Source organism: Thrips palmi, unplaced genomic scaffold, assembly GCF_012932325.1.
Source record: "Thrips palmi isolate BJ-2018 unplaced genomic scaffold, TpBJ-2018v1 HiC_scaffold_19, whole genome shotgun sequence".
Lineage (NCBI taxonomy): Eukaryota > Metazoa > Arthropoda > Insecta > Thysanoptera > Thripidae > Thrips > Thrips palmi.
Genome location: NW_023144628.1, coordinates 4,802,586 through 4,820,500, shown reverse-complemented (window position 1 = coordinate 4,820,500; position 17,915 = coordinate 4,802,586). Strand labels below are relative to the sequence as shown.

At 63.8% G+C, this 17,915-nt stretch overlaps 1 protein-coding gene across 1 annotated transcript; it reads right to left on the bottom strand.

Moving 5' to 3' along the window:
• Positions 1–5,240: 5,240 nt before the first annotated feature.
• Positions 5,241–17,790, bottom strand: LOC117646253 (ATPase family AAA domain-containing protein 2B-like). The gene is made up of 8 exons (XM_034387088.1): positions 17,647–17,790; positions 17,285–17,470; positions 17,050–17,209; positions 16,386–16,570; positions 15,118–15,160; positions 14,859–15,028; positions 14,505–14,556; positions 5,241–5,269 (listed from the first exon to the last, which is right to left on the bottom strand). The coding sequence occupies exons 1-8, from the start codon at positions 17,788–17,790 to the stop codon at positions 5,241–5,243; spliced, it is 969 nt and encodes a 322-aa protein (XP_034242979.1).
• Between the last annotated feature and the right edge of the window lie 125 nt (positions 17,791–17,915).

Below are 17,915 nucleotides of genomic sequence, written 5' to 3'. Positions count from 1 at the left end.
CACTTTTCCGAAACGTCGTTTTACCGGTCTGTCTCTCTCGCACCCCAACAAGATGCTCCATGAGTGCGACAGAGACAAAGCGACGGCGAGCCTCCAGGCGGCTGACAAAAACGTCGCCGCCACGCCATGGGCAGCCGAAGGGCGAAGGGCCGCCGGACCTCGCCGATAGTGTCTCCCGCAGACGGCCCAGCCCGGCCTGCCCGGCCCGGTTAGGCCGCGGACTGGCGGCATCCTCCGCTCTCCGCTTCGACGGCCAGCAGCAGCACGGCGGCAGCTCGGCCATATCGCGCCGCCGCCGAGTCCGCCGAGTCCCCGAGCCTGGGGATGACATTTAGTGCGATAGACGGAGCCCGTCCGGCACGCCTCCAGGCACGCCCCGTCAATGTCCGGCCAGTGGCGTCAGCAGTGTGTGTGTGTGTGTGTGTGTGTGTGTGTGGTGTGTGACGCGGGCCGACACGGTCCTACAACATGCCAATAAGCGTCACTCAGCCGCGCTACCCTCCTCACCTGCGCCAACGCGCCCGGTTCGAGTGTTCAAATACCGATTCCGGGCACGATTTTGAAACAAAAAAGACAAGACGCCACGCGCACGCGCTAAGTGCGACCGCTTTGCCAGGCTCGTGCCACGGCGACTTGGCACCGCTCTTTTCCTGTTTGTGGCTTTTCTTTTGAAAAAAATACGGCCGCTCGGCCCAAAACGCGCTTTTCTCCCCGGCGGACGGCATTAATGCGTTGCCCGGCGCCATTATGCCATTCCGCGGTGAGAGGAAAGTTTTTGGCCGAGCCGCCGACCGGGAGGGCGGCGAGGACGGCGGGGACGGCGTAGACGGTGAGGACGGCGAGGACGCCGAGGACTGCGAGGGCATGGTGGAGGAGGAGCGCGCGCGAAAAAAAAAACAGCGAGCCACGGCGCCAGGAGGGCAGGGCAGGGCAGGGCAGGGCAGCCCGGCGGCTACAGAGGAAATATGGTGTCGTTTGCGGCGTCTTGCGCAGGTTCCCGCAGGTTCCTCAGAAGCAGGCGTTGCAAAGCTTTATTCATATCATTTGGCGCGGGGCGCGGGGCGCGTGGCTGGCCCGGTCGGGAAGTGGGAGGGGGAGAGGGGAGGCCGCCGGAGTCCCCGGCCACGTAGGCAATATCCCGCAGGTGATATCCTCTCGTCGCCCTCCTCGCGCCGCCCCGCAAGTACCCCTACGCCTGCCTCTCGAGACGGCTGCCGGCTCGGCCGGGGTGGCGGCGCGGTTTGGGGAGGGAAGGCTTCCGAATAAATGGACACAAACCCCCAGCACTTGCGCCTCGGCCCGCGTGGCCGTCGTCCTCGGCCACGACGCGACCCGCGACAGGCAACGCCCAGCAACGCCCCTAAGCCAGGGTGCGCCGGATTTGCGTCGCCCTTCGAGACAATGGCCTCCACCGCCCTTCTCTGCGTCTGTCTCTCTCGCGCCTGCGACTCCGCCGCCCTGCGTCTGTCTCTCTCGCGCCGTGTCGCCGGCAGCAGCTTCCCGCCGCCAACTAGGCGGCCAACGCGGCGCTGCTCGGAATTTATGGAAATGGCGTAACTCGTTCGGAGGTTTGTGAGATTGCAGTATAATATGCGGGAGGGATGTGATATTCTTTTTTCCAGCTGGCAAAGCGTGGCGGCGTGGCGGCGCGAACCCGCGGCCGGACAGGTGAAATATGGCAGCGTGGGTGGAGGGGGATGATTGCTTGATTGCGACGGCTCACCTGCAGCAGCGTGGCGGAGGCCGCGTTGACGGTGGCGCGACCTAGTGGCCGCGGCGTGCACTAATTTCGCTGGCGTCGTGAAACAAAAGGGGAAAGAGGGCGTGAAAATGAAACGGCGGTCCGGCCGGGCAGAACGGCAGAACGCGCAGAATGGCTGCATGGGGCATGACGCTGCCGCGCCACACCGTCGGCCACCAGAACCATCGGCCATCATCAGCCACCACCGCGCCGAGCGCCACGGGGCCGCCGCTACAAAATGCACGCACCCGAAGCGGAAGCCCGTTCGGTTCATCAATTAAATATTTGGTCCCGCCACGGCCGATGCGATTGTTCTGTCGAGTTAAATGGGCCCCGCGTGGAAGTCCTTCAATTGCAGGGGCCGAAATTTCAAGATAAAGGTGCGGGAGCGAGAGAGAGAGAGAGAGAGAGAGAGAGAGAGAGAGAGAGAGAGAGAGAGAGAGAGAGAGAGAGAGAGAGAGAGAGAGAGAGAGAGAGAGAGAGAGAGAGAGAGAGAGAGAGTAATGGTTTAATGTGGTGAACAGCTCGCGGCCTCGCGGCGCGCGGGGCATTCCGCTTTTGTTTGGGGACCGTCCTTTGTTGCCAAGCTCGCAGAGGGAAGGGCGGGAAGGGGCTGCGCCGTCCGGCCGCGCCCAGCCCCGCCCAGCCCTGCCCACCGCACCGACCCGACACGCCCGCAGCCCGGCTGGTCACAAGTATGGCACCACTTAATTTGAGAATGGAGTGCCAACTTTAGACAGCGTTTTGTTCCCCCGGATTTTATTTTCCCTACTTTTCAGATTATTTTTTTAAACTTTTTTTTTCTACCCCGTCGTTGGCGGCAGCTTAACTTGGGGCTTGTCCGACAAACTTTTAATGGAGAGTATGCTGATGGGCGTGTAACTTTTCGCAGGGAAAGAATTATTAGAATCGGCTGACTGATGCGCAGCCCGCGAGCGGCATTCGGACCCGGAACGAGTCGGAACGAGTCGGAACGAATCGGAACGAATCGGAACGAATCGGAACTGCCCGAACTCAGACTGCCCGTGCGACTTCTGGGCTGGGTCTCAAGTCAAGCCATGGCAGTGTTGCCACACAAGTAGGCAAAAATTTCCATGATGTCCACGATGCCCCGGCGTCAAAATGGTTGCCAACCTCCATCCTCGAACTGAGCAATATCTATCCAGGCTGTGCTCTCTATAAGCTGTCTGTCGGGCAACCCTTTCGACCGACCATGTTGTTCCGCGGGAATTTCTGTCTACTTATGTGGCAGCACTGGCGGCGTAGAGCGCCGTGCGAGCAGCCCCGCCTGTCGAGCACAGCCGTGCGGCGTGCGGCCTATGCAACGCCTGACGCACCGGCCAACCTGAGCAGGATGGGTTGCCTGCCTCGCCGGCGTGCTGCCCGCTCTTGCTGAAGCCGCTCTGCCGCCCTGCCAGCCCAGCCGAGAGCCCAGCCTTGCCAGCCAGGCCTCCGCCTCGGTTGTCGTTGTCACTCTCTCGCGAGGCGCCGGTAAAAGGCGGGCGCAAGGTGGCGCAGGCGAGCCTGGCGCCCGCAGCCCGCCGCCAGATGGGCTCTTGGTTTTTACTGGCAGCATATTTCGAGATGGCCGGGCCGGGCCGGGCCTATAAGGCGGTCGCGTCCTAAGTAAGTTGGTGTGTTGGTTCCGGAGCGGATGGGGCTGCGCGGAGGCTGCGCGGAGCGGCCCGGGGATGAAGGGCGCTATGTAAGGCTACGGCGTCGCCGAAGAGCCCGAAGAGCCCCGGTGATCAGGCCGGGGCTATGCATTTTAAAACGAGAGAAAGGCGAGTGAGCTGGCGTGGCCGGGCGGGCCGGGGCCCTAGGGGCCGCAGCGGCAGCCGCGCGGCGTGGGGCGTGGGGCGTGGGGCGTGGGGCATCGACGGGAACCCGGGGACGGGGAGTCGAGTCTGGCGGCGCGGCGGCACGGCGGCGCCCTGTTCCGGAATTTGAGCCCGGAGGATGGAATTTCGGCACCCCGACACGCGCGTCTCCGCTTTCCGGTCTTTATCACCCGGAGCCTGCCGGCCTGCCGGAGTGGATGCAAGGCTTGTTCTATTCTTGAACAGAATAGTTGTTCTCGAATATTTGGGATCACAGGAACAAAGACTCAGACTCAATGACCAAAGGGAACACTCCAGAGAGAGATTTATTATTCATAGGTTAGTTGCATAGTATGGACACCAGGGTTACAAGGCAGTGACACGAATAGTTCTCATACCCGACTTCTGGGCGGTACTGCCAACGTAATCTCATACCACTACAAACAAGGCTGGGGTGGGGGTGGGGGTCACTTTGTGAATCCGGGTGTAAAGTAGCCATACACATAGCGCGGCGCGGCGTAGCGCGGAGGGGCGGATGTCTGTCTCTCGGCGTGAAGCGTGCGCTGATCACATCTTTGTGCGGCGAGCCTGCTCAAAGGGGGAGGGGCGTGAAAGGGTGTGATCAAGGCTCCCGGGGCGGGGCGGGGCGGGCGGGGCGCGGAGCTAGAATGACACGTTTCACAAACGCGCAGGACCTCCATCACCAACCTCCCCCAGCCCCCTCGAATACAGGACAAGGCAGGAGGAGGGGGGCGGAATTTTCCGGTCACTTTGACGTTGAGGCAGCGCTCGCCACTCCATCGGGGGTCAGTGGGCAGCAGCGCCGGCCGGAAGGGTACGGACAGGACCGGGGCCAGCGGGGCGGGGAGGTGCGTCCGTCATCAGCCTCGGCCGGGGCTGCTGGGCGCGCTGGCTGCATTTCTTTCTCCCTTTTCCTTTTCGGTTTGTGCGAACGCCGCTCTCGCTAGACTACCCGGTCCGCTGGGACGGCGGGGCAGGACGGCGGGGACACGGAGATCTGCGGTGCCGCGGTGCCTCCGGCTGGACGTCGTTTCCGGGCTCCAGCGCGGCGAGCAGCACGGCGACGACGGGGACGTCGGAGACGGCCGCGGCCGGCAGGAAGTGCGCCAAGTGGCCGGGGAGTCGGTGTAGCGTGGCGGCTGCAGCGGCTGCCCCAAAGTCGGGCGGCAGTCCGTCGTCATTCGATTGGAATAGTGGGCCGGAAACGCGTCGAGGCACTGCTTTCCGGGTATCAAAAAGGACGTCTGTGACGTCACTTCCGTTGGACGAGCGGCACGGAGCGGCCCGCCAGTCACGCCTAAGGGTTGGATCCGCTGGATCCGCCGGATCACTAAGGGCCTGGCCAAGGTGCCGCGGCCGTGTCGCGCGATATGCCATGTAAATTGACTCGGAGCCCCTCCCTGTCACCCCCCAGACTTTGTGTTTGTTTCCGAGCGTTGCCTCGGCGTCCCGGCATCGACATCCCGACATCGACATCCCGACCCGAAAGAAGTCGAGGCGAGAGGCGCGAGTCAAGCGAAGTAGTTGAGTCGGCGAGATCGAGATTTGCGAGGCGAGCTTCGCGCGGAGCCGCGGCGCTCCGGCGGCTCTGTTGACTTTGGCTGCGGCGTCAGCCTTCTGAAGGGGGTTGTCGTTGTCAAAACGCCTATTGGAAGTCTTTATCCGTCCGGGGTGGCGGGGGTGGAGGCGTGGCGGGCCTGAAGTACGCGGCCAGGAACGCCCAGTGAAACCCATGCCCTTGGGGTGGCTCAGGGTGCTGCCAGCCTCAACTCAGCTGGGCAGTGGCCTTGGTGGCGCAGTGCGCAGAGGCCCGGCCGGCCTCTCCAAGTTTGGGGCGCACCGTCACACCGTCGGCAGGGTCCAGCTGCTCCAGCTGCGAAACACGCGCAGCTCGCCGCGGCCTCAGCCTGGCCTCGGCCTCGGCCCGGCTGCACGACATGACAGGGCGACGACAGTTTAATGCGCGGCTCGGCTCATCCTGGGCGTGGCTGGCGGGGCCGGCGGGGCTGGCGGGGACGGCCACGGGGGCCGTGTACAAGGCCGGCCGACAAGACCAGCGCCCTCCTCCTGACGGATAGGGTGCGACACGTCCCCTCAGCCCCCCGGCGTCATCCTCGCCCGGCCGCCCAGACCAGGGCGTGCCGGTTGGGCTGCCTACCCAGCGCTGGAGCCGAGCGCCGTGGAGGTAGGCAGCCCAACCGGCACGTCACCGCGCGGCGCCGAGAGAGGGCGCCACTGCCACTGGGCCAGCAGGCTGGATGTTAGAGGGCTCGCAGTCAAGCGTGTAGTGGGTGTGCGGACGCGCGTGTAACCCGCACACAAATAAGTAGACCGTAGGTGAAGCAGAAGGCCGCGAATCAGGTCCTGCCTTACATTGTTCTTACTTTTTGCGACGACGGCGACTGAGACAAAGTGCCAAAGTGCGTTTGCAGGGAGGGCCGTGGGAGGAGGCGGGAGAGAGGACGCGGAGAGGGCGGGCGGGGGCGAAGGTCAGGGTTCTGAGCCAGCAGCCTTGCAGCGGCGGCGGGAAAGTCCGTCAAAATCTGTCCAAACTGGAGTTACAATAAGTGGACGTTCGCTGTGTTTTTGGGCGGCCGAAGAGGCGGGCAGGAGGGAGCATGGGTCGACATACTATCCACGCTTCCTGTCAGTCCTGCCAGACGCTGATGCTGACCAAGGGGGAGAGGGTTGGGGGGGGGGGCTGTGCGGTTCGCCTGCCGATCCAAGTTTGAAACGCAATCAACTGCAAATGGTGTAGTGCCGCGGTGGCGGGCCTGCCGGGCCGGCCTTTCCTTTCCAAACGTGCAAACGTGCGGTTGCACGTCAGAAACAACTCAGCTGCGGGGCGGGTGCGACGTTGCCGCCCGGTGCCGCACCGGCACGCACACGCAGGCCGCCGCCGCGCGCCGCGTCGCTCAGGCGTCAGCAAAAGAACCCCGCCCGCCCCGCCCCACCACACTGTGGGGCCGTACAGTAATTATGTAACGGAGACGGGGGCGTTTTAATCTGCCGAACGCTGTGACTTATGGAAAAGAGGGGTTCCCTCGGAGCCACTGCGATCAGGAAATATTTTCGCGTATCGTTTTGCAGAGTGGGGGGACAGTTGTGGTCAGGACCCGCATAACGCCGCGTTGCATCCGGGGGGGGGGGGGTCTTAAAGTCCCCCTATCTGCGTAACGTAATGGGAACGAAGCCTCTGAGTGATGGGCAACAATGCCCTGCGCGTGTATTTTGGAAAGAGTATTTGGTCCGAGTGAGCGTGACTGGGCCCGGTGGCGGCCAGCCGGGGCCGGGCGGGGCAGCCGCGCTTCGCGGTGACGGGACGGGCCCGTCCACCGTGTGCCGTTTTTCCCGGCCACGCATCTAAGGCAGCCAGTGCCTCGTCGCTGTCTCGCTCACACTTCCGCGTAACACCCACGAGTGCGCTGGAGGCAGGAGAAAGGGCTGGTCGAAATCAGACTGCAAACAGCAAATTTTCAGCAATTTTCAGTCTCCGGGCCGCGCAGCGAGGATGGGGCTTATGTTCCGTAATGGCGTCACGAGTCTGGGAGAGCCGGGAAATCAAACCCGCTCGCCAAAGCGGCGTCAGCTTGTTGTTTCGGGACGGGCCCTGCCGAGAGCAGAGTGCAGGCTCAGCTGCGCAGCCGAACGACGGCCACCGACACCGACCACCACCTTCGCCAACTAACCTAACCTTCGGGACGCCGCTGCCAGCGCGGCTGCCTGGCGCGGCTGCCTGGCGCGGCTGGGGAAAAACATAAACATGGGCCTACACTGGCAAACATGGGCATGATCCCGCGCGGTGCTAAAAGGCTGAGAAAAATGGCGGCCATTGGACCATGGCAGGCGACTGCACAGGCGACCCACCCGGCCCGGCGCACAGTGGACCAGAAGACCGGTGGAGGCGGACAAAACTACAGACGCGTTTTGAGCTCCAGAGTCGCTGAACTGAAAGGGACTCGAACTGAGCGTGTGACCCCACCAATGGATTCCTCGTTCGAAGAGCATTCCATTGGTGGGGTCACACGTTCGGTTCGAGTCCTGTTTAGCAACTCTGGAGCTCAAAACGCGTCGAGAGTTTTGTTCACCTCCACCGCGATCTTCTGGCCCACTGTGCGGCGTCCTCCGCTGTGGCTGCCTTCGCTTGCCTAGGCTGCCGGCTGCCGGTTTGGCGGCCGGACGTGAGTCGCGTCCGCGACGCGTTGCTCCTCTCGCACGGGGATATATTGCTGCTTTCGCCCAGGGCTGTATGTCGGGCGAGGCGTGGTGCCGGGGGTAGTTGCGTGCCCCGCAGTGCCACGCAGTGCCTGGCGGTTGCCAACCGCCGTGCTGTTTGGACAGCGTTAGGATTCAGTCCGAGTGTGTGATAACGCCAGCCGGGGCGTGCGCGGGGCGAGCGCACGGCGTGCCGGGGGTGTCTGTATCCACGCCCCACGCCGGCCCGTGATTTGTGGACGAAAGGGCGTGGGGCCGCAGGCGACGCGGCGCATAGCGCGTGGGTGGACGCCGGCACCCTGGCGCGGCCACGCGGCCACGCGGCTACACACCCCTGGCCGCGGCCCAGCGCGCCAGCCAGCCAGCGCCAGTGTCATCAAGGCCCCCGCCGCCGGCCTGGACAGTGCCCCGCGCCCCGCCCCGCGCCCCCGCACAAACGTTGCAGGTGATTTCTAAAGAAAAAGACGAGATAAAGTATGCGGCCTTGATGAAGGCGGGGCGGGGGCGCTTGAAAGGGGCGTGCGCCTGTCCCCGATGGGATTTATTGCGCCATTACGATATGAACCCGGCGGCCAGCCAGCACCAGCAAGGGCCCCGGCAAGGGCCCCGGCCCCTGCATCTGCAGCTTCCTCCCGGGAAGGAGTTCCAAGCAGGAGGCTCGCAGTTCCGGGGGCTGCCGCGCTCCTTACTCGGATCCAAAGTACAGTCGCAGGAAAGAAGGCGTCTATCGGGCGAATCGGGCCGCCCTTGCCGCGCCGCCGGGCCCTGCAGGGGCTACCTGTGGGGCCTCTGGGGCCTCCCCGGCGCCGCGAGAGCCAGCAAACACTTTGCCAACCTTGGAAATTTACAATCCCTTCCCGGCGACGGCGACGGCCACCATGGGCCGCGGCGATGCGTTTGAGCCTACTTAGGCTTTTCCCGCAGTGGCCAGTCGCCGGGCCGGGGGCTGCCGGGGGGCCGGCCCGGAGGGGCGGAGGGGCGGCACATTTTTTCATGCTTCCGAGAACAAACTGCAGGAACAGCTGCCGGAGCACAGGATTCCGGAAAATGGAAAACTCCGGGCGAGGGCAGGGCAAGGCAGGCGGGGCAGGGCAGGCGGCAGGCAGCCTGGTGGCCACCATGTGGTGGCGCAGGGCGCTGTCCTCGCTGCGGCCGCGGCCTTCAGCTGCCCGATTCCGCGCAGTCTGACTCTCTCGCACTCACAGGGCGTCCCAGGGGAGTAGGACTCCACCACAGGGGAGCGAGAGAAAGAGACGAAGCGACGGACGCACTGTTGGGACGCAGCCTACACCAGCATTTAGTTACGCGCCCTGCAGCGTCGACAGCACACTGATTCCGAGAGTCACTTTCATCGCTCTGTCTCTCTCGCACTCATTGGGCATCCGGCTGCGAGAGGGACAGACGCCAACGACTCTGCAGTGCAGCAGACGGCTCCGACTTTACAATCACACGGTGCCTCGCCTCGTCAGCGCTGCTCCGCCTCGTTCACTACAGTGTAGGGGAAAGGGTGTCGTGTGGCGACTTGGCGCGTCCGTTTCTTTTCGGTTTATTATGACTTTGTGGTGAGTCAGAGCGACGCCGGTGACGTACCCGTCGAGAGCACGGCAGGGCGGCGCAGCGCCGCGAGGTCTGGTGTCCGGTTGTGGCGCCGCCACCCTTGCTTCCGTCTTGCCCTGCCCGCCGAGGGGCCGAGTGGCCCGAGGACCGCGAGGACATTTCCCTACCACTGCCATGATCTCCGCGGGCCTACTTTCCGAAGCGATCCCTCGCGAGCTGATAAGATAAAGTCCCGGCGACCCCAACGGCGAGAGGAACTTCCACAAATTCATTTCTCCCGCACTCATTGCGGACAAAGGAAAGGACCAGGCAGGCCCGGGGAGGCCCAGGCCTCGACCCAGGCAGGCCGGCCGAACCGAACTAAAGAAGAAACAATAAGGGGAAAGATTAAATCAGGGAAACTTGCCAATTAAAAGTAGGTTCGAAAGGGCGATGGAGAGTGAAATCGAAGTGCGGGGAGGGGGGGGGGGACTTGGTGCGATGCACGAGTACTGTAGTATACAAGGGCCGCGCGGGCTTGTGCACACGAACTGGCGAGTCGAGGACTTTCGGGGAATCAAACTTTCAAGTGGTGTTGCCAGGGATGCTCTTGTTGTTTTTCTCGGGGAGCGCAGAGAATTTTTTTTTTCCGCTGCGTCGACGACCGTGACGCTTGGCCTCGTAAATTGAGGACGCGTAAGGGACCCCTTTCTTCATGGGGCCCCGAATTGTGTGTCTGGTGGAGGTTTGAGTGAGACCCCTTTCGGTTGGAGACCGGCCGCTGCGCAAGCGCTCGCCACGCCGACGCGCCGACGCCCCGCGACTCCCGGAAGACGTCTTTGAGACAAACCGGCCCGAGGGAAATACGCGCGGACCCCCCCCCCTTCCGCCCCCGCACATTGGCCACCGTAGTCCTTTCGCCAGTCCCTCAACCTTGGTTGACCCGCGCCCCCCTCTGGGGCGAAATACGGCATAAGCACGGAACAGCCGCCGTGCGTGCGTGCCTCTCGAGTGCCTCTCGAGCGCCTCTCGGGTGCCTCTCGAGTGCCTCTTGAGTGCCTCTCGAGTCATCGGGAGGTATCAGTCGCAGTCAGCGCCCCGAGCACTGTTTCCGTCCCTAGCGCGGAGTGCTGACACTGCTGGTTGACCTGCGCTGGCCAGTTTTCATCAAGCAGCCCCTCGTGCACGTGCACCCCCCCCCCCCTTTCCTGTGTCTGAAAGTCACTCCACTGGTTTGGCAGCAGCGCCGTCTTATTAGAGGGAATGCCCAATCTTGAGTTTACCTCCGATAACTTTTGCAATCAAAGCCGTCTCCCCCCGAGCCGCGGCGCCGCGGCCCCACATGCCAGTGCCGTGCCGCCGTGCCGCGCCGACTCTGAGCCGAGCCCGTTTCAAAGGCGAATCCTGTCACGGATTAGGCAGCGACGGGGTAAGGCGGTTGCCGCTACACTGGGCGAGGGCGTTGCCGCGCGCCGCCCGTCGGTTGGGGTTGTTTGGGCGGTCGGTACCCCAACGCCCCCACGGCCCGCGCGCACACTCGGCTGCGCTGTACTCGTGGAAGCCGCCCCGTGCCCAAGACTTAGGCCAGTGGGGGAGTAAGGGGCGCGGCCGTGGGTTCGAATACCGGCGGCGCGCGCGCCGTCTGCCGTTTTCGGACGGGCACCTCCTGGCAGCGCGTGCGATAGCTGCGAGAGGCTTACATTTATCCAGCCAATACGGAGCCAGCATGGAGCCGGCATGGAGGCAGCGGCGAGTCCATCCGGCCGAAAGAATCTCACCTCTTAGTGTGAGCTTACCCCCCGCCCCCGGGGCCCCCGGGGCCCCCGGCCTTGAAATGTATTCCCACGTTTATCCGGGCTTGGCGGGGGCCTTGAGGGCCTTGCCGGGGGCCTCGCCTCACCCCTCCGCTAGGGACCCGCCCCCAAGCGAGTCCAGGGGGTCCTTCGAAGCGCCTCTCCCGCGAAAGTCCTCCCTCCTCGAAGCAACTCGACGCCTGCTTTTTATCAGAGCTGCCCTCGCCGCGGAACGCGAACGACGCGAACGCAGCGCGCCGAGGCCTCGAGGCCGCTTCAGACTTCGGGGTATGAATGTTCGAGCATGCGTCAGCCAGCGTCAGCGAGGCCCTCAGGACGGCGAGGGGGGCGACGACGCCGCGACACTCACCGCGTGGCTGGCGACGAAAGTAAAAAGCGGTGTTCGGGTATTTCAAGATACTTCTTGAAGGGCATCCGCCCCCGCCGTCCCCGCGCAGCGCGCGCTGCCCTGCGCCCCTCACGTGTTTGCCCGCCAAATTCGGCTTCTTTGTTTGCCGACAGCGCGCCTCGGGTCGTGGAGAGACGCGGCGTGGCGGGGCGCGGCGCGGAGAGGCGTGGAGAGGCGCGGCGGGGCGCCGCTTGGCGAGGCGTGCCGTGGCGTCGCGGCCCGGCGCCCCTCGCTCGGCCCGCGGCAGCACCCTACCTCCGGCCCGCGCCAGCCCCGACCTCCCCAAACACGCACTCTATCTCGTCCTGGTTGCCGCCGCCAGTGCCACGCCAGTGCCACGCCAGTGCCGGCCTCCCCCGGGCCCAACCCTCTCCGACTTATTCTCCGCGGCAAAAGTCAACTCTCCGCGGGGAACACGTGAGGCCCGGAGGGGCAGGGGAGGGGGGGGGGTAGCCGGAGAAATGGCGCCAACTATAGCGGGGGAGCGCAGAGCCGCGCGCCCCGGATTTTCTCTTGTTTTGATCCTCCGCGCCGACAAGCGGCGACAAGTTCCCGGGCACGGCGCGGGCGATCGCGGACTTGAGTGTTAGTTTGCTCTGCCTGCCTTGCATTCACGATTGCTCGGCTAAGCCCATTTTCTCGGAGGGCTACCAAGGGCTACCTCGCCCTCGACGGCCTTTCTGCGGACCGGCGCGGACCCGAGACGAGAAGCCGAGATCCAAGGCCCGGGAAGCTGTGTCTTTCCGTCTGTCCGTCTGCCCCACTGTCCATCTGTCATCTGTCCACCCGAGTCGCCGTGCTGCGTCAACCGGCCGCGGTCCCCCTGCCTGTGGCCTATCACTGGCCTATCTGATGGTCCTTCGGCCCGGCCTGGGCCTGTCAAGTCTATTTCTCCATGCGGTTTTGTATCAGGCCCATAAAAAGGAACACTTTACGAGCTAAAAAGGGCAAATAGCTCTTGTACCCTTGAAATGAGAACTTTTCTCGTCAGCCCATCACAGCCCAAGAAAACTCACTTCTGGTTTGACACGATTTGCCCATTTGTTCCATGCCGCAATTGCCTTCGCAAATCTGCGAGGACTGTTGTTAATGTATTTTTTTTTTGTGCATTGCTTTGCACGAACTTCAGCATGCACGTGAATGCAAAGAAAATTTCATCACCTAATCAGGTAGGCACAAAAAATCATAGTAATTTCGTGTGAGAACATGGAGAACATCTCCATAGTCCGTCCTTGGACGAAGTTTCCTCCAGCATGTGACACGTCGGTGACACTAAACGGTCTGCGTCGTCGTGCACACTGATTCCGAGAGTCGTTTTCGTCGCTCTGTCTCCCTCACAAGAGGCGCCCGTGAGTGCGAGAGAGACATGGCGACGAAAGCGACTCTCGGAATCAGTCTACAGGCCTGCCTGCACCTTGGACAAAGGTCGTTTCCTTTACTGCTTCCAGATGTGAGGTGTCTGCGGGTGTTGGAGGTGGGCGGGGAAGGGGGCGCGGCCGCCTCGTCCTCGGTCCCCATGCCGCGCTCCCGACCACGGTCGACCACCCCACACTGGAGTTTAGAGTTGGTGCCAACTAACTTTGTCTTTCCCGAATCCTCCGGATAGGAGGGCGGGTTCGATTCCGGGCCGCGGCAGCCTCGGCCGGCGATGCAAAACACACCAGGAAGCAGGGCGTAATTACTCGGCGACGGCCGCCGGATCCCGTCGCTCTGTCTCTCTCGCTCTGGTGGGGTGTCCCATAGGAGGTGCGAGAGAGACAGGGCGGCGAAACGGCCCTTCAGGCGCCAGGGTCATCACGGCCATGGGGCTCCGGCAGCGCCTAGCAGCCCCGGCCCCATGAAGAATCAGAGGGAATCAGAGTAAGAGGAAAGAAAAATGTGACGGTCGAAAGGAGGAGCGACGAAGAGAGACTCTAAGAGGGACTCGAAGAGAGAGGGAAGGCGGAGAGCAAACAAAATAGGTGGAGGTTTTTAGGACGCGGGCGGACGTGACCGGAATGCAATTGGCCAAAGGCGGGCAAGCCAAAGAGGCGAGGACGGAGGGCCCCACGCGACCCGCACCGCGGCCCCACGCAGCCCCGCACCACGCCGCACCACGCCGCACGTTGCCCCAAATATGAGAAATTCGACGCGCTCCCCCGCGCTTTAAACCCCCGACTGAACCCCGGGTTGTAGGGTGGCCACCCCCCGGCCGTAGTATAGGAGTATAGGGTTGCCAACCGGACGGACCGGCCGACGCGTGGTGGTCACTGCTGGCGTCTGCGGACAGTCGGGCCATCAGGGGCGGCCACAAGATACACAGGGGCAAGAGTGCGGAAAAAGAGGAGCCCGGGGGGCGATGGCGCCCCCGCCACCCCCTGCGGCCGACTCCAGGCGGGCGGGGCGGGGCGGGGCGGGGCGGGGCGGGGCGGGGCGGGGCGGGGCGGGGTGGCCGAGATTGGCGCGAGGGGGAAGCGCCCTGCTACGCCCTGCTACGCCCTGGACGTGAGGAGAGTCGCTAAAACGGGCATTAGTGCTCTTCACTTCGTCGCTCCTTCCACCTCCATCCGCAGTCCCCGCTTGCGACTTCTCCTTCTGCTCCTCCCCGTCCCTTCAGTCCTTCAGTCACACAATTATGCAAATTTCTCGCTTTTCCGCTAGACAATGTACATGCTGAGAGCGCGCCGCGCCTCGCTTTGTGCGCCGGCTGTATTGACTGTGACTGCACTGACTGCACTGACTGTACTCGCTGCATTGGCGAGCTCTTGCCAATTAGTCTCGACGGGTCTCGACCCGCGTGCCTTCTTTTGGCGGCCAGCTTGCCGGCTCACTTTGTTCGGGATTTAGGCCAAGAAAAGGCGGCTCCATTTAGCAGTGTACTTGGTTTACCTGGGTTACACCGGTAGCTCGGCAGTGTATCGACTGTGTATCGACAGGCATAAACGACTCCGTTTATTTTGCTTTGTGAGGTGCCGCCTAGGAGGGCGCGCGACTCTGCGTCTCGCCACGTTGCTGGAAGGCGTCCACCACGGACTCCAGGGCCTGCAGCAGAGAGGAGAGAGCTGGACGCCGCGGGGTAGTGCCCCTGCTGTGCCTGGCGTTGCCTGGCGTCGCGACGCGGTGGCGCGCTACCCCGCCCGTCAGAGACCTCACCCCCTGCAGGGGGTTGGCGCCGCGCCCGCCCCTACGGCCAGAACGCGGGGCGACATCTAGCGCCGCCTCGCGGAACGAACGATACCGCCTTGGCTTGCCCTGTCGCGAGCTCCAGAGCTCAAAACGCGTGTTGAGTTCTGTCCGCCTCCGCCGGTCTTCTGGCCCACTGTGTCACGGTGTGCGCGGCCTACCTGCACGAGGTCCCTGCGGTCGGCCAGCACGACGAACTTGGCCACGACGCCGGCCAGGGCGGCGTGCAGCGTCTCCAGGACGCGGACGGGCCGGTCGGCCGTGACGCGGACCACCCGGCGCAGCACCCCGCCCAGCCCCGCGCGGTCCACGTGCACCTCGGCGCCGACGCCTGCGGGGGCACGAAGACGCCGTGCATTGCGTCGAGGCGGAACGGAAACGGGACTAAACAGCAGCCGAGGCCACGTCGTCAACACGCACCGTCCGGGTCCTGGACGCGGTCCTCGTCGGGGTCGTCCGCGTCCTGCGACAGGGCAAGCCAAGGCAAGTCACGGGGTGCTTGGGGGTGGGCGGGAAGACGGACACGACGGAGAAGGTGGAGAAGAGGCGGTGAGGCTGAGTGAGGGGGCGGTGCAGTGCGCTCTAGCGCTGTTGCCGTCGTAGGCCATTTCTTCATGCTTCTTCTGGCTGGCCCCCGAACCCCGAAAGCATGGTGAGGGGAGAGGGGAGGGGGCCGCAAAGAGAAGGTGGGGGGGGGCTTTATTGCCACGGCCGGCAAGGCCAAGCAATGGTCGGCAAGGGATGGCGCACAAAAGGACGAGCGAACCGAACGGCACCAAACTTCTACAGACTCCACTTTTGTTTACGTACACAGTTAGTCACGTTTACCGAATTTCTCTGCCGCTGACTGTCGTTGGACGCCGTGTCTCTCGCGCTGTGGGACCGGCCGCGGCGGGAACGCGACCTGGACCTGCCGGCGGGGGGCGGCGGATGTATATCAAATTATCACCAACAAAAACAAAAATAAACACGGCCAATCAGATTGCCATTAGAGCAACGACTAATTTTAAGGCGAGGAATGTTTCGTGCCGAATTTCGGGTGTGTGAAGTGCAAACAGTCATGCAAATGGAGTGATAGGTGCTTCTCGGGCGACGATGACGACGCCCACCTGTCCAGGCCCCTGCTCCGCGCCCTGGCCCTGGACCGCGACCGCCCCGCCGACTCGTGGCGCCGCGAACGGCTTGCAGCGTCGCGCCGCTGGCCGGACTGCCTGGACGGCCGGGAGTGCCGCGAGCGGAGGAAGTAGGGGCGCGCTGCAAGCATGCAAGCGGCATTACGGCGTGCAGTGGCACCTTGCAGTGTCACAGAACGCCCCATTTCCTTGGGGCGTTAGCCGAGGCCGAGCAACGGCGGCCACGATGCACCTGAACAGCGCACCAAGGCCGACGAATGTCCGCACATGCTGTGCTGCGGAGTGATTTCGCAGTGTGCCTCGTCGCTCTGTCCCTCTCGCACACGCACGGGACGCCCCGAGAGAGCGAGAGAGACAGAGCGACGAGGCACTGCTCGGAATCTGCCAAGCGTAGCTAATCCCCTGCGAGCGCCTGCCTGTCACGTGACGTGCTTCCCGTCGCATGCACTGCTTCTGCTTGCTGCTTCGCAGAACCCACATACCGAGGGGACCGCGGTGGAAAAAGACGCTTCGTATGTCCGCCAATGTACTACACTGTAAGCACTCTCAACCTGCCGCACACGCCCGCCCCAGGCGGCCCAGCAGCGGCCCGTCGTCGTCCAGGTCGACGTCGTCAAGAGCGCCAAGGCCGAGGTCCTCGCCGTCCTCGTCGCCGTCCTCCCCCGTCACCAAGTACTCCCCCGACAGCGAGTCGGCGGACTCGGACTGGCGCGGCGGCGACCCTGAGCCGCCTTCGCGCTCTGAAACCGTAAAACACGCCGAGCCCTGACTCAAAACTCAAAAAGCAATAAACAGAAAAAGAAATACGTGAATTGTTTGCCACGTCGGCGTCGTTTTATGACGTCCGGGTCGCAGGCCGCTGGCGGCCAGTGGCGGAGTGGCGGCAACGCAGCCGGTATCCAGTGTCTAACACTGCCGACCCGTTGGGACTGGCGAGTTTGTTTATCACTGAGAGGGTGCGCGACGCGAGTTGTCGCGCTGCCGCCATGAAACCGAACACCCACACTCACAGCCAGCTAAGCAAAACAAATCGGAACACGCAAACAACTAATTTCATGCTAACTGGGCATCCTCTGTGCTGGATTTTTTTCAGGGGTGAGAACTGAGAGCGAGGTGAGCTGCGAAGAAATCAGCTGAATACAAGCGCACTTGCACTGCAAAAAATGAGCCACGCGCATCGGCCGGCGGCGGTAGCCGTGGCGTTGGCGACGTTGCCGACCTGTGGTCGTGAGGGAGGACGCCGCGGGGGCCGCGGGGGCGGGCGGCGGGGCCACGGCGTGCCCCAGCAGCAGCGGCCGGAAGTAGGCCTCGCGCTCGTCCGCGGAGGGCGGGGCCATGCTGAACACCTCGCCCTGGTCCTCGCTCCACAGTTGACGCAGCTGCATGAAAGAGCAACAGGTGGTTGGCCGATTGCATCAGTGGGGGCGCTCGGCTGCACCGCGCTGCCGACTCACGTGGGCCGGCAGGTCGCGGTACGCGGTGTGGGCGGTGGCCAGCACCAGGAGCGGGGTGGCGCCGTCCAGGCGGCCGGCCAGGGTGAGGAACACGCCCCGCGTCGCCTCGTCCACCAAGCCCCACCACGACGTGAGGTCCGGCAAGTAGAGCACCCCAGGGAGGTGCTGCCGGGCCTGGCGCATGCGCTGCGTACAGGAAATCCGGGCAGAGACGGTTCAGCCCGTGCCTAAGGTAGCCGATGCAATGTATGCACTTTGTCGAGCAATTCCGCCGCCCGCACATCTCGCTGTCTTCCTCGCACCCCTAGGCCACATGCCGTGAGTGCAAGGAGTACGAATACGAGTGGAGGAATCGCACTCACGTGGATACACGTCTCCTGGGTGGCGTGCGCAGAGTGCTCGAAGAGGCTGGCGATGTCCAGCACGGTGACGGGGAGGTGCTCCAGGAGGTGCAGCAGCGCGGGGGCCAGGTACGTCGTGTGGCCGTGCTGGCCGTCGCCCACCATGAGCAGCGCGGGGCTGCGGCCTGCTACCTGGAGCTCGGGCCTGTTGGCCGCGGCGCCGACAAATGAAAGTGTGCGGGAGGGGGGGGGTGAGAATTGCACTTCCGTTAGACCTGTAGCGGTTCGAG

Coding starts and splice junctions, on each gene's coding strand:
- LOC117646253 (XM_034387088.1), bottom strand. CDS start 17,790: ATGGTGGGCGACGGCCAGCACGGCCACACGACGTACCTGGCCCCCGCG. Junction 16,571..17,049: donor GTCCTCCCTCACGACCACAG/GTCGGCAACGTC, acceptor TTACGGTTTCAG/AGCGCGAAGGCGGCTCAGGG. Junction 15,029..15,117: donor CCGCGTCCAGGACCCGGACG/GTGCGTGTTGAC, acceptor GTGCCCCCGCAG/GCGTCGGCGCCGAGGTGCAC.